The sequence below is a fragment of the Phocoena phocoena genome, chromosome 20, assembly GCF_963924675.1.
Source record: "Phocoena phocoena chromosome 20, mPhoPho1.1, whole genome shotgun sequence".
Classification (NCBI taxonomy): Eukaryota; Metazoa; Chordata; class Mammalia; order Artiodactyla; family Phocoenidae; genus Phocoena; species Phocoena phocoena.
This window is the reverse complement of record NC_089238.1, coordinates 7,438,858-7,453,088: the sequence shown is the minus strand read 5'-3', so window position 1 is coordinate 7,453,088 and position 14,231 is coordinate 7,438,858. Positions and strand designations below refer to the sequence as shown.

Sequence of the window (14,231 nt, the reverse complement as noted above, 5' to 3'; positions counted from 1 at the left end):
CTCTCTCTCTCTCTCTCTCTCGCTCGCTCGCTCGCTCTCGCTCTCGCTCTCTCGCTCTCGCTCTTGCTCTCTCCCTCTCTGTTCCCCCTTGTCTCTCTCTCTCCCGTACACTCAATCTCTTTCTCTTTCTCCGTGGCCCTCCACGTCTACTGTTTCCTCCTCGCTCAGGTTTCCCTTCTGACTTTCTCTCTTCCCCGCTCTCCCAGTTTCTCTTTCCTCTCTGCGGGTCCTTCCCTCCGTCTGCCAGCCGCCCACGCGACTGCCTCCCCTCCCAATCCCGGCTGACCCCGCCCCTCTTGGCCTCCCCACCACAGCCTGACCTCTGGCTCAGCTGACCCCATGCTGAGGGGCCACACACACACCCCTCCCCGATTCCTAGGTCCCTGTTGGGCTGGAGCCTGGGGAGCCAGGGTCCCATAGAGGCTGAAGCTGGGATTCCTAAATGTTTGGAGAGTAGGAGCTGGGTCTGGACTCCAGGGCCTCAGTGGGCTGGTGGTAGTCAGGGGCCTAAGTCATGGGCACCACGCGCCCTTCCCCGAAAGGAGATGGCTAGGATCTTGGAAGGGGTGGGGGCTGAGACTCCAGGGTACCTGGGAAGGTGTGAGCTAGGAGTCAGGACTCCGGAGCTGTGAATAGAGCTGGGGGTCTGGAAGTGTGGCTTTAAGTGGATGGACCTCCAGTGAGGAGGGAGTGGCCCCCGATCCCTGGGTGCTGGAGAGAGAATGGTCAAATGGCCAGTGTCAATCTCTACCTCAGATTCAGATGAAAATTCTCTTCTAGACTGAGGTTGACCCCCTCAGGAGGGAGACATGGGTTCTGGGTGTATTTTGAGGGAAAACATTACGAACCAGGTCAGGGGTGGGTGGTGCGGCGGGACTGGGATTGTGTCCCTGGGCCTGGAATTTGTGGCAGAAGACCCCACTCTCCCATGAGGTTCCGTTGGTGCCCCCCAGCCAGAATTTCAGTTTGTGTAAGCAGAGGTTTTGTACAAATTTGAAGCAGGTGAAACCTAAGAGTGGAACCTTGTGCCTGAGACAGGGAAGGGGTCCGAGTTTTTGGTTTCATATCCCCTCACCACATATTTGTTGAGCACCTACTATGTGCCAGGCAGTGAGCAATGCAAGGTGCCCGCCTTCAGGGGGCTTACACATTCTGTCTTTTTTGCAATGAATCTAGACTCTGCTGTGACCACCTTGAGCAAGTGATTTCATTCCCAAGCCTCAGTTTCCCCATCTGTGAAATGGAAACAATAATACTCTCCCACACCGGGTAGGAAGCCGACCGGATGGGAAAGTGGGAGACTCTAGACTGGGGCCTGCTGGTTAAATAAGGGGGGAGGCATCTGTCTGCAACAGGGGTTACGCGAGCTCCCTCACTGCTTAAGCAGTTCACGCGTTTGAGTGACAGCTCTCTTGCTTGGGGCGTGGCCACGCTTGGAAACACCGCCGCCGCCGTGACGTCACAAAGCCCGGAATCTCCGCGAGAAGTCCAACCTGGTTTTCCGCTCAGATCCTCACGTTTACGTTTCGAAACCCCGCCTCCCCTCTTGGCGTTAGCACGTCCGGCAGCGTTGGCCTATAAAAGCCCTGCGGGTAGCGTCAGCGCAAACCCGTTTAGTTTCCCACTTGTTTGTCTTTTTGCGTCTCCCGGCACGATCCCGCGCCCGTTTGTCGCGACAGCACTTGTAGCAGCCGGTGACAACTTGAGTCCCTGAGCCCAACGCCGGAGGGGGAGATGAACGCGCTGGCCTCCCGAGGCGTCCGAACCTGTGATCGCTTGTGGCAGCCCCAGCCGGCCCTCCTGCCCCCAGGGTGACGCACGGTCCCGAGCCAGTGAGTTGGGGGGTCGGAACACCTAGGTCCCCAGGGGTTTGGGGGCTGGGATCAGACTGCGGGTCAGTTATGAGGAGGGTGCTCGGACTTCAGGGTTCCGAAATAGGAGGGTTCGGGGCCCGGACTCCTGGGTCCTAAGGAGGGCCTGGGAACCTGAACTCTTGTGTATGGAGGGGTGGGACGGACCCTAGGGCTCGGACTTCGGAAGCAGAAGGAATTGGGAACTTGGAGTCCTGAGCCAGACGGAGGAGGGTTCTGGGAGCCAGGCTCTTGGGTCCCCAATGAAGGAACCATCTGGGGATCGGAATTTTTGAGTCTCCGAGGGAGGAGGGTGATGGGGGTCTGATTTGTCAATCCTCAGGAGGGGGCGAGAAGCAGGGACCAGGACTATGTCCCCAAGAGAAGCAAGTAGAGGACCTGTGTTCTCTCTTCTTGGGACCAGGACTTAATGGGTGAGAGCAGATGGGGCTAGAGGCTTGTTGAGACCCAGACTCTTGGGTATTGAGAGAGGAGGTGGCGAAACAAGGGACAGAGATGGGAGTGGCTGGGATCAGAAAGGAATGTGGAAAAAAAAAAAAAGGAATGTGGGGCAGGGACTTTGCTCTTGCTATTTGTGTTACTGTTTCCGTTGCTATGACTCAGGGTCATCCTCTGATACTATCCCCTAAATGGCTTCTAAACTTGATTCCTTTTTTTTTTTTTTGCGGTACGCGGGCCTCTCACTGTTGTGGCCTCTCCCGTTGCGAAGCACAGGCTCCGGACGCGCAGGCTCAGTGGCCATGGCTCACAGGCTCAGTGGCCATGGCTCACGGGCCCAGCCGCTCCGCGGCATGTGGGATCTTCCCGGACCGGGGCACGAACCCGTGTCCCCTGCATCGGCAGGCGGACTCTCAACCACTGCGCCACCAGGGGAGCCCCACTTGATTCCTTTTTTTTCTCCCTTTTTCCCAGTCCAGACAGATGGCCCCAGGCCAAGTGCCCCATCAGCCTGCCCCCTGGAGGGATACCCACCCCTTCTACCTCGTGTCCCCGCTGGTGGGCCTTCTCAGCTGGGCCTGGAGCCACCTGAGAGGCCCAAGATCTCCAGAGCCCTGGTTGGTGGAAGCAGTAACCGGAACAGATCAGGGAGAAGCTGTCCCGGAGGGAGAAGCTAAGGCTTCTCTGACCACTCACTGTGCCCCCAAGGGCAGGCACCCTCAAGAGGAGACTGGAGACAGTGGAGCAGCTGAGAAGGATGGAGAAGCATCCCGGGGGGCCTGCCCTGACCTGGAAACCAAGTGTTCTCTTCTTGAAGCCTGGGGACTTTCAGATAATGACGACGAAGTGTATGGCAGGGAAGAAGCAACCAGTATCCCTAGAGAGCAGGGAAGTGAATTTATGGATGGCCAGCCTGCTCCCCTGTGCCCCAGCCTTCTGGTAACATCCCTGCAAGACCTTCCTGGGGAGGAGGAATCTAAGGAAGAAGGGGTTACTGAAGATAAAGAAGTGATCGTGTTCTCTTTTCCTCCATCACACTGGGAATGTTGTCCAGGGGTGGAGGAAGAGGAGGAGGATGAAGAAGCTGTAAATAAAGAAGCTCCTAGAACATCTGCCTCTCCCTTAGCTCTGGGATCCAAGCCCAGAGCTTGGGTGTGCTGCCCCGTGGATGGAGCCACAGAGGAAGAAAGAACAGAGAATAAAGCAGCCACGAAGACCTCCATTTGCCCCTCATCTGCAGGCTCCCACCTCAGGGCCTGGGAGTGTTGTTCAGGAGAGGAGCCTGAGGAGGAGAAGCCCAAAAACCCTGAGAAAGGAGAAGCTGACCCAGAGCCACACTCCGCAGTTCCAGCCCAGAGCCCCCTGCTCAGGACCTGGCAGCACCAATCCAGTGAGATCACAGAGGAGGAAGAGGAGGAGGAGGACAGTGATTCAGGAGAAGCCGAGGCTTCCTCTTCCATCCCACACACAAGTGCCTTCCTGAGGGCCTGGGTGTACCGACCAGGAGAGGACACAGAGGAGGAAACTGAGTGTGAGGGTGAGAATGAGGATGAAGACGACGAATCAGAAGCAGCTGACTTGGAACCAAGTCCCTCCTTTCAGACCCAGAGTGCCCTCTTCAGGGGCCGGATATATCAGCCTGGAGAGGAAACAGAGGGAGGGGAAGCTGCCACAGAGTGGGGAGAAGCTGAGCCCTGCCCCTTCCGAGTGGCCATCTATTTACCTGGAGAGAAGGCCCCACCTCCTTGGGCTCCTCCTCGGCTGCCCCTCCATCTGCAAATGCGCCTCAAGTCTGCAGAAACCCCCACCAGGCATCGGGACCCTGAGCCTCCCCTGAAGACCAGAAAGGTGGGTGCTGAGGGCTCAGATTCTTGAGGTTAGCGAGGAGAGGGCTGGGAGCTGGAACTCCTGGGCCTGGGGGCCAAAGGGCTGGAGGCCCCGATTCCTGGGTCCCCCGTGTTGCAGAGGGTTGCGTGTGAGCTCCGTTGGGACGGCTGTGTTCACTGTAATGCAATCCTTTGCAAGAGGCTGGGCCCTTGTGGGATGAAGGAGCAGCTGCACTCATGTCAACCCCAGGGAACTACCTCCATCTTCAGGGAGTCAGATGGAGGAGCCGCTGGTGGGTGAATGACTATCCAGATAACAAGCGTCGTTGTGCAACTAATTTTTGTTTGGTTCTCTCTCTCTGTCTCCCTCCCTCTCCCCACACCCCCCAACCTGTGGCCGTTTGTACATTGTGTCTGTATCTCTGTGTCTCCCCATGTCTGTGACGGTCCATCTCCAGGTGCGCTTCTCTGAGAAGGTCTCCGTCCATCTCCTGGCTGTCTGGGCGGGACCCGCCCAGGCCGCCCGCAGAGGCCCCTGGGAGCAGTTCGCCCGGGATCGCAGCCGCTTTGCCCGACGCATCGCCCAAGCCCAAGAGGAGCTGGGTCCCTACCTCACCCCTGCCGCCCGGGCCAGGGCCTGGGCACGCCTCGGGAACCCTCCCACTTCTCTGGCCACCATACCTGCCCCTACCCCGACCTTACCCATGTCCCCATGCAGACCACACCTTTGAGCCACATTCTGGCCTCTCCATCTCCTCCCTGTGTGTCTCCTTGCCTGGACCTCAGTGGGAGGCGTGGCTAAGGTGAAGTAGTTTTCATGTTATTACCTATTTATTTTTAAGTGTTGATTTATATAAGGAATAAAGCTTTTCATAGTGAGCAGCGTCTCCGTGTGTGTCTGAACTGACACCATCCACTACTCCTGGGTCCCCAAAACAGTTGCGGGGGAACAGCATAAAGGCGAGCCTCTCAACAGAGCATAAATTACATTTCCCATCATCCCTCTTCCCATTCCGAGGCTTCTTTTGAACTAAGGACTGGTGGGTTTTGTCATTTTTCTTTGGCTTCCACCTATATTTGATTAAACCCCGGACAGTTATCTCCCCAAGGCAGCTGGGAACTGGACTCACCAAAAAAGGGTTAAGCTCCAGTTTTCTGTGTGTCCTTGGAATACAAAGACTCATCCTCCTACTGGCAGACGTGGTGAGTTCCTCAAGGCTTTCATATTTATGAGTGGGCCTGATTTCACATTTATAAATCATGTGTCCATAGACTCAGTTTCCTTATCTGTAAAATGCGGCTAACAATTGCACATACCTTATGAGTTTGTAAGGCCCCAAAGGAAGTCATAATTAAAACAATGTTTGTCAAATAACATAAGTGTTGGCTAGTATTTATTCTTACTCTCATGGATGTCTTCCAATTACCCATCCTACTTTTACCTCACCAGCTTAGAACTCTTCACAGCAGTTCAAACAAAAGTGGCCGGGGTGGGGGTGGGGCTTCCCTGGTGACTCAGTGGTTAAGAATCCGCCTGCCAATGCAGGGCACACGGGTTCGGGTTCGAGCCCTGGTCTGGGAAGATCCCACATGCCACGGAGCAACTAAGCCCGTGCACCACAACTACTAAGCCTGCGCTCTGCAGCCTACATGCCACAACTACTGAGCCTGCGTGCCGCAACTACTGAAGCCCATGTGGCTAGAGCCCATGCTCCGCAACAAGAGAAGCCACTGGGATGAGAAGCCCACGCACCACAACGAAGAGTAGCTCCTGCTCGCCACAACTAGAGAAAGCCGGCGCACAGCAATGAAGACCCAACACAGCCAAAAATAAAAAATAAAATTAATAAATAAATAAAATTAGTTAATTAAGAAAAAAAAAGAGTGGCCCAAACATCCTGCACCCTATCCAGCCTCACACCTTGTCCCTCCCCATTGGTTCCCCAGGCTCCTGCTACACTATCCTTTCATTCCCAAACCGACCAAGCCCCCTTCCACTTTAAGAGCGCTGTATGAGCTGTGGCTACTGTCTGTTCCCGTCCCTGACCCCTCTGGCTCAGCTAGTTCCTTGTGATTCTTCAGATGTAGATGAAATTTTTTTTTTTAAGAGATATCTTGCTCTGACCCAGCCAACTTGTGTGCCTTCCTCATTCATAACAGACAAGCATTTTGATTTTTTTGTTGTTTAAGACCCATCCCCCATGATCGGACTGTGATTTCAGGAGAGCAAGTGCTGCCGAACAGCCCACTGCCTAAAGCACAGGACGGGGCACTCAGGCGGCGTCTAATAAGTGTTGGTTATTAGTAAACTGGTGCAAAAGAAGGCACGCTGGGGCCCTTTCTCCAAATGAGTAGGCACACAAGCTGATGAGAGTATTTTCATTGAACTACTCACATGCCAGCTTCCCATCGAAACTGGACAAGCAGATGGCGAAGGCTTGGAGCGGACAAAGTGGGAAACGGAAGTCCATGGTGAACGTGTCTGGGGCTACGCGACCGAACTGGAGCACCAGGTAGTCCGCTGAGAAGGAAGTCAGGAACTAACGGGAGCGGGTGTCGTATCCCTGCTGCGGGCCTCTGAGCCGCGAGAACTACGACTCCCGAGAGGCTGTGCGGCGCCCTCGCTATGCGCGGAATCCTCCGGAAGTGCAGTTTATATGGCAGAGGGCCTTGTAAACTACACTTCCCAATAGGCTTTGCAATAGCGTGGAGTCGGCCCTGCCTAGGAAAACGCTCAAGTGCTAATGGGAGAAGTAGTTCTTGTCCTGCTCCCTCGCCCAGGTAAACCAGTTCCTAGGAACTCACGGTCATCCGGATGCACGATCTGGAAGTTCTTCACCGAGGTCCTAGTGACGCGACCATGAAAATTGAGCACGTAGGCGCCGCTCTTGTCGCTCCACGACGGGGCTTTATTTTGCAGCAGGACCAGCCCCTGGTTGGCCCCCCGTTGGAGGCGACTCAATAGCGACTCCTGTTCCTAGAGGGTAAAGTGGGGACGTGGTTAACCAACTACCAACCAGCTTTTTTCCTCCAGACGCAGAATTTTGAGTCCCTAGGCTCTCCTTCCTGAGAAACATAAGTCTGACAAAGTCCTACCGGCTTCATATATGACCTTATGCAGTCCATCGGCTCCCTCTCCCCTTAGGACCTATGGCCGGTCCCCCAGCCCTTCCTCCCCATTGACCCAGGGACACTCAACCTTGGCGCACTCACATTTTGTGGCTGGACACTGATTCTCTGGTTCTGGGCGTCGATTCCTGGAATGATCACAGTCATTTTCCGGGGCCCTCGGAATCCCAAGATGTTGGTCTCCTGAGGGTAGTATGCTGCATTTGGCCTTCTTCTTTCTCCCTCCCCACCGTCCTGCTCCACTCTCTCTCGTCTCCCAGACACTCACATAACACACAGCCCCCAGCTCCTCCCTGATCCGAGCAGTCTCTGGGACAAAATTCTTCCTTTCTGGATTCACCCCATTGTCGAAGATGGTGAACTTGGTGCCCAAGACGTTAGATCTGCTCCAGGAGGGAAGTGGTCAGATAAAAATAATAATTATTCCTATTTTACATTAACTGCTTTCCCATGTCATCTCATGAACTCTTCCGATCAATCCTCTACAAAAGACTCATGTTCCATGTTCCATGTACCTAGTCCCAGCCCCCCTCTCTTTCTTTGGTGAGCCATGATTTTAGCCTCCTGCCTTGGCCCTTTAGGAACGCCCTTCCAAGACAAAAGAACTCACATATCCCAGCCCTCTTCTCCTACAGAAACTTAGGAATGCCAGCCCCGTGTCTCTCAAGAAGTCAAATGTCTTAAATGCCAACCTCTGCTCCAAAGCCTTCAGTTCTATTCCCAACCACCCTGGAGTTGCAACTTGAAGAACTACCAAACCCATCAGTCCCCAAGAGAAAAAATTGTAGGGCAGGTGGAACTTGTACTCTACAGCCCGCTGGGAAATGTAGTTCAATTGTCCCCTTGCCCCCCCCCCCAACCCCCGGCCCTCTGCCACCTGTTTATCACACACATCAGGACTCTGCCCACCTGACTTTGCCCACAAAATTTTCCCCATCCCGAGATAGGTCTGTGGGGTCCAGGGAGACGAGGTAATTAGAGGTTTTGCTCCTTTTTCTCTTGCGCCCAGCCAGAAGGAAGTGCTGTGGATGTGAGAAACAGCCCATTAGAGTCGATTTCTGGTATTTGGCTAGGGCGAGGGGTCCAAAGACAAGGAAACACCAGGTCCCCAAGACAGAGGAAAGGGTAATGGAGCAATAAGCGTCCCAAAGCTTGCTGGGAGATGCGGTTCTCACTGAAGGAAGTCATCAGCTGGGTCCTGAATGGGGAGCTTCATTTCACATCTTTTTTTTTTTTTTTTTTGCGGTACGCGGGCTTCTCACTGTTGTGGCTTCTCCCGTTACGGAGCACAGGGTCCGGACGCACAGGCTCAGCGGCCATGGCTCACGGGCCTAGCCACTGCGCGGCACGCGGGATCTTCCCGGACCGGGGCACGAACCCGTGTCCCCTGCATCGGCAGGCGGACTCTCAACCACTGCGCCACCAGGGAAGCCCCATTTCACATCTTAATATCTGCCCCTTATTCCTTCGGCCATTGGGTTCAGGGTTGGGGCTGGGCCCAGGGAGAGGCGAACCTGACTGGCAGGCAGGACCTGGCTTTGGAGAATAGGCAAGAGCCTCACTTGGAACATCGCAGCAGGACTTCAGTACGTGTTTCATCGGGGAAAAAACAGGTCTGGCACTGAGTAGGGGAAAAGCCTCTTTCTGGGAGAGAATGAGTAATTGAGGAGAAGCGGCCACACTTGAGACAGGAATGGCCAGACTGAGATGGGAGTCGCTTGGCTTTGGGTGGAAAATCCACGAAGCAAGGGGCTTGACTCCTGAGAGGCGGGGCCTGTCCCAGGATTGGGTGGGGCCTGATAACACAGAAGGCTCACTGAGGGACCAGACTTGGATCGAAAAAGATGAGGCCAGTACCTCACGAGGGTCTGTAAGAGGTGGGGCTTGGGACCTTCCGAAAGGGCGCGGCCTAGCCTTGAGAAAGGCGGGCCCAACTCGAGAGTGGACAGGGCTGGATTATGGGATGGGGAGGGCCTATCGGGCTCTGAGAGGAAAGAATCCTAGTGCTGTGAAGGGCAGGACTTGGCGCTGGAGCTGACTAGTCCTAGTTCAATGACGAACAAGGCCTGGATTCGCCTAAGTCTTGCTGTCGCTCAGAAAGGGGCGGGACTTGCCCTTGGGAGGTGGGACTTGCTTCCGAGGCTACCAGACCGCACCTTTCGGCCGTCGGCCGCCTCCAGGTAGAGATAGTAGAAAGGGAACATGCCCTTGTCTACCCCGCGCTTGTCGCGGCTGATGCGACACTGCACCGTGCGACCGCGCAGCGCTGGCCGCAGCACATACGCTTCCATATCCTCGCCCAGCCGAGGGCCTGGGGCGCGGGGAGGCGAGCAGAGCGAGCTCCGCACATCGCTGTTGCCCGCGCCGTCCGCGCCTTCCGGGGCCTCGGACACCTCTTCGTCGGTCGCCCATGGGGAGTTCCTCACTGTAGACTCCGACTCCTCTTTCTTCTCTTGCAGGTCTTCGCCCTAGCCCACGTGCCAAATTCAAGTTGAGGGACAGCCGAGACCCGCCCTCCCCCCCCCCCCCACGCCTTGCCAACTAGCGATTGGCCATTCCAGCTCAGGGTTACGCCCTCTTTCGACCAAGTTTTCTGTCTATTGGTCAAGCATCTAAGCCACTTTCTGATTGGCCAGTACATTCAAGGGGCCCACCCCACCAAGCCCTCTTCAAGTGTTGATTGGCCAGCACCATTAGCCTCCCTCTGCAGCCACACCCATTCCACCTACCGATTGGAGAATCCCTTTGAAAGCATTGCCCATTCCTCTAATACCAATGTTCATTGGGTCTAGATAACATATAGTACCGCCCAGATCTACTCAACTGAAACTATCTCACTTTCATCAGTAGCAAAGTGAGTGCCAGTTGGCCCTTTCTCACCCTTTCCAAAGCTCGCTGCCTTTCGAGGGGCTGGGTTTTAATGTATGTGCTCACATCAATTCAAATCCTCTAGATTGACTCAATAAATGGTGCGCCTCTGCTAGCCCAAACATAACAGGTTCCACTCACCAGTAAAAAGGGCCCTTGACTGGGCTGCAGAATTTTAGAGTCCCGTCCCCCCTAGAGTCCGAAACTAGCTCTCTTCCTCCTATGTCCTTATTGCCTGTGCCACCTCCCACCTTGTTGGAGGCTAAGTCTCCATGGCCCCCGTCACCAACCATTCCAGGGTTTGGTCTCGGACTGGGCACCTCGTATTCATCTCCAACATCCTGGGATTCGCTCTCGTCCTCAGCACTGCCCCCTAAAGGGTGGAAGAAGCCCGAAGAAGACTGAGCTCAGGACACCTGGGTCCCAGGAGCTCGGGACAAGGTCATCAGTGCTAGCTGGAGAAGGCCAGAACCCCTGGGTTTCCGAACCCTACTGTCTTTGACTGCTCTCTGGATCTAAGGACAGGGAGTAGTTAGAGTCCTCTCTTTCCCTTGTCCCAGAGACAGCATCCGGGAGGAGGGAGCGGAGTTTGGAGTGGTAACCCAGAGTCCTGTTATTGAAATCATTGGTCATGTCATGAGAATAAAAGGAAATGTCACCACAGTGGAATATTAAGAAATAAAAAGGAATGAAATACTGATAATGCTACAACATAGATGAACATTGAAAGCATGCTAAGCAAAAGAAGCCAATCACAAACGATTATATACTGTATTATTCTATATATGAATATAGAAATATCCAAAATAGGCAAATCTAAAGAGACAGAAATTAGATTAGTGGTTACTTAGGTCTGGGAGAAATTGGGGGGGGGGTTGACTGATAAAAGGTATAGGGCTTTCTTTTGTGGGTGATGATAATGTTCTAGAATTCATTGTGGTAATTGTTGCACATCTTGGTAAATATACTGAAAACCATGGAATTGTAAACTTTAAATGAGTGAATTGTATAGTATGTGAAATATATCTCGACAAAGCTGTTACCAAAAAGGGGGAGGATTTGCCACATGGACCAGGGGGCCAGATTTCACCCAATGTCCCAGAAATTACCAGGTCGTTGGCGGGCTGGCCAACCCCTGCGCCGAGTCCCCGGAGGCTCTTCATAAGGAGGTGGTGAGGCAGGAATATCCTCCACGGAGACTTCCTCCAACTCGAGATCGGAACTGCCTGGTAATCAGGATGGGGGGGGGGCGGGTCTGGAGACTGGGATTTCTGAATACTGGGGGAGGAGAGGGCTGGAGATTCAGATTCTTGCGTGTTGGAGAAGGAGAAGGTTCAGGACCTGGACTCCTTGGTGTGAAGGAAACGGGGCCCCTGGGGGTCCTTTGGAGAGCAAGGACTGAGGATCCAGACTCCTGGGTTCTAGTGGGAGTGGAGTTCCAGTGTATAGGCGGCCCAAGGATTTGAGATTACCTGCTTCTGTCGGCGATACCAGGGGTCCACGCTCGCCACTGCCATCTCCACCGCAGCTCACGGTGCTCAGGACACTGCGGGCACCAGGGCGCAGATGTGTCTCTGGCACGTTCTCCTGAAGGAAAGGGTTCCCTGGGCCTGGGAGAAGGTACGGCGAGGGCCATTAACACGATGTACAAATTCCGGTCATCTGAGAAGATCCGCCTCCTCACTGGTCTCCGAGATATCTTCCCTGATTAACTGACTACCCAAAGACCCACTCAGGACCCTAACTCCATCCCAAGACTCAAACAAGCACAGCCCTACCGCTAAATTGTCTCGATTCCGCGTGTAAACAATCCCACGCGGGCTCTCCAGTACCTCGGCTCTAAATAACCCAGTCCCAGCCCTCGGGCTTCGCCTACTTCAGCAGTGAGGTTTCTTCTGCCTAACTGCAACCCGGAGCTTTCCCAGGCCCCGCCCCAGCACTTTCTGGGCGGTCCCCAGCTCCCCCAGGCTCCGCCCCGGAGCTCTAACAAGCCCAATCACAGGACTCTTTCGGGCCCCACCTCTAGTTGCACCACACCCCGCACCCGCGCTCTCCCTGACCCCGCCCCCGAACTCTCACAGGTCCTTCCCCTGGGCCCTCACAGGCCCTGCACTCAGGCTCTCCTGAGCTCCACCCAAGGGTTCTGTCAGGCTCCGCTCTCGTGCTCTACAAGTCCCCGCCCCAGGGCTCTGCCAGGCCCTTCCCCTCTAAGCCCTTTAGGCTCCGCACTCCCACAGACCCCTCCCTCCAGGGCTGTGCTCCTGCCCGACCCTGGGAACCTTTCCTCACCGCTGTCACCCGAGAAGCGCTCCTCCCGCTGCCGCGGTCGCCGGGGCCTCAGGGAAGCGTCAGGATTGGCCTGAACCATGAGGGGTTCTTGGCGCTTCCGTCTCTGCTTCACCTCAAACAACCGCCGCTGCGCGAGCGGGAAAAGGGTGTATGGGCGGGAATGGGAGTGTTGGAACCGGACCAGAAGACATGGGTGAAAGGGGGCCTGGGGCAAGGGCCGTCCTGCGTCGGTGGGAGAGTTCCAGGCCTTCAGTCCCTCAGCAACTCCTTCCTTAGATCCAGGAGTCCTGGCTCCCAGGCCCCTCCTCCCCCAGGACCTAGGAGTCCTGCTCTCCAGAACCCTAGTTCCTTAGAAATTTTGGAGTCTCATCACCAAGGTTTGCTACTTGAGGATCCCAAATTCCTATTTTCTCATTTCCCAATTGCAAAACTTGAGGCTCCGAGAGAACCAAAGAGGACCAGGAGTCCCAGAGCAAGTACTGGGGGTGGGGCTCCTGGGGAGGTATGGAAGATGGAAGAGTCGGGGGTGGCAGGATTCCTGAGCACAGTACCTGCTGTTCCAGCTTCTGCAGCCTCATGGCACCAAGCTCATCCCCCAGGGCCCTGAGAGAGGTGCAGGTTCATAGTGACAGCAAGCAGGGCACCCTGGTTGCCCAAGAGCCCCTCCCCTTCTTCCCCCTGACCAACTTAGGGTTCTGAACGTTTGTGAGGACACAGAAGAGGCAGACCCTGAGCCTGCTCCACCAGTTCTGAAGCTCTTTCTCACAGCACTGGCCTGTCTAGAATCCAGGAGTCAGAGATCCCAGGCCCCTCCTGTCCCAGGACTCAAACCCCCCATCCCTTCCTCTTTCAGACCCAGGAGTCCTCATTTATAGCTCCCTCCCTTTAGGTAGGACCCAGAAATCCAAGCCCCCAGACCCTTCCTGCAAGGCCAATGGTGCTGAACCTGCAAACATCATTATGAGACCAGAGCTGAGTAGGTGTGGGCATAATCAGACTTTGAGCTCTCCCTTGCACCCCCATCTCCACCCCTGCGCATCTCATTTCCCCCACTCACTCTTTCTTCCATGTGTCATTCTCCTGAGACATCCTGGAGAAGCAAAATGAGGAGTCAGGACCCAGACCCAACATCCCAGTGGACTCTTCCCTTCAACACCTGATCTTAAGCTTTACATTTTCCCCTGACCCAGGCAGCCCGAATTCCAGCACCAACACTTGCTAGGGACCCAGCAGCCTGTTTCCAGCTTTCGTCACTATCAGGAGCCCAGGAGTCCAGCTCTCTCTTCCCCAAATACCTACCTCTCTCCTTCACCCAGGCATGAGAACTCAGGACTCTGGACCCCAAACACCCCATCCCCAGTGATTCTAGACCCCCAGCACCCACCTCCCTAGGATCCTGGAGACTCCCTTTCCCCTTCTCGTGCCTGGAGAGGCTTTTCACATTCACACCTCAGTTCCTTGCCTCTCTGGCCAACTTCTAAACATACCTGACCCTATCTTTGGGAACCAGTGACATAATCTCTGGGTCTCTGGGAAGTAAGCAGGGGAGAAAAAAAGGGCTTAGAGAGAGGGGGGATTCCCACTGGGACCTACCCTAATCCCCTCCCTCCTGGCTCCCCACGTTCCACTTCCAACAAAGCAATGACCCCTGGCCTCTGCTGTAGCCAGGCAACCCTGCTCCAGGGGTTCTGAATTGGAAGAGCATGCAGGTGTTCCTTAAAGGGACCTGACAGAGGCCGCATCGCAAGCTCGCTCTACACCTCTCTCTTATACAAGAAACTTATAACGTGACCTGTGCCAACTACTACCG

General features: G+C 55.0%; 2 protein-coding genes across 2 annotated transcripts; one reads left to right on the top strand and one right to left on the bottom strand.

The window, feature by feature from the left end:
• The first annotated feature begins 2,792 nt into the window (after positions 1 to 2,792).
• PPP1R15A (protein phosphatase 1 regulatory subunit 15A) lies at positions 2,793 to 4,866 on the top strand. The gene is made up of 2 exons (XM_065899532.1): positions 2,793 to 4,157; positions 4,594 to 4,866. Exons 1-2 carry the CDS (start codon positions 2,793 to 2,795, stop codon positions 4,864 to 4,866), a joined length of 1,638 nt encoding a protein of 545 aa, XP_065755604.1.
• Positions 4,867 to 6,500: 1,634 nt separating this feature from the next.
• On the bottom strand, positions 6,501 to 14,032 carry TULP2 (TUB like protein 2). The gene is made up of 13 exons (XM_065898814.1): positions 13,806 to 14,032; positions 13,479 to 13,511; positions 12,973 to 13,024; positions 12,422 to 12,548; positions 11,605 to 11,742; positions 11,242 to 11,358; positions 10,384 to 10,505; positions 9,421 to 9,732; positions 8,174 to 8,286; positions 7,533 to 7,647; positions 7,349 to 7,447; positions 6,941 to 7,112; positions 6,501 to 6,656 (listed from the first exon to the last, which is right to left on the bottom strand). The coding sequence occupies exons 2-13, from the start codon at positions 13,508 to 13,510 to the stop codon at positions 6,523 to 6,525; spliced, it is 1,533 nt and encodes a 510-aa protein (XP_065754886.1). The 5' UTR covers position 13,511; positions 13,806 to 14,032; the 3' UTR covers positions 6,501 to 6,522.
• Positions 14,033 to 14,231: the final 199 nt, after the last annotated feature.

What these genes read in the sequence shown, in the direction of transcription:
- PPP1R15A (XM_065899532.1), top strand. Translation starts at nt 2,793, where the DNA reads ATGGCCCCAGGCCAAGTGCCCCATCAGCCTGCCCCCTGGAGGGATACC. An exon ending in CTCCCCTGAAGACCAGAAAG is followed by an intron (nt 4,158 to 4,593) that starts GTGGGTGCTGAG and finishes GTCCATCTCCAG; the next exon opens with GTGCGCTTCTCTGAGAAGGT.
- TULP2 (XM_065898814.1), bottom strand. Translation starts at nt 13,510, where the DNA reads ATGTCTCAGGAGAATGACACATGGAAGAAAGA. An exon ending in GCGCTTCTCGGGTGACAGCG is followed by an intron (nt 11,743 to 12,421) that starts GTGAGGAAAGGT and finishes ACCTTCTCCCAG; the next exon opens with GCCCAGGGAACCCTTTCCTT. An exon ending in AGGCGGCCGACGGCCGAAAG is followed by an intron (nt 8,287 to 9,420) that starts GTGCGGTCTGGT and finishes TCACATCCACAG; the next exon opens with CACTTCCTTCTGGCTGGGCG.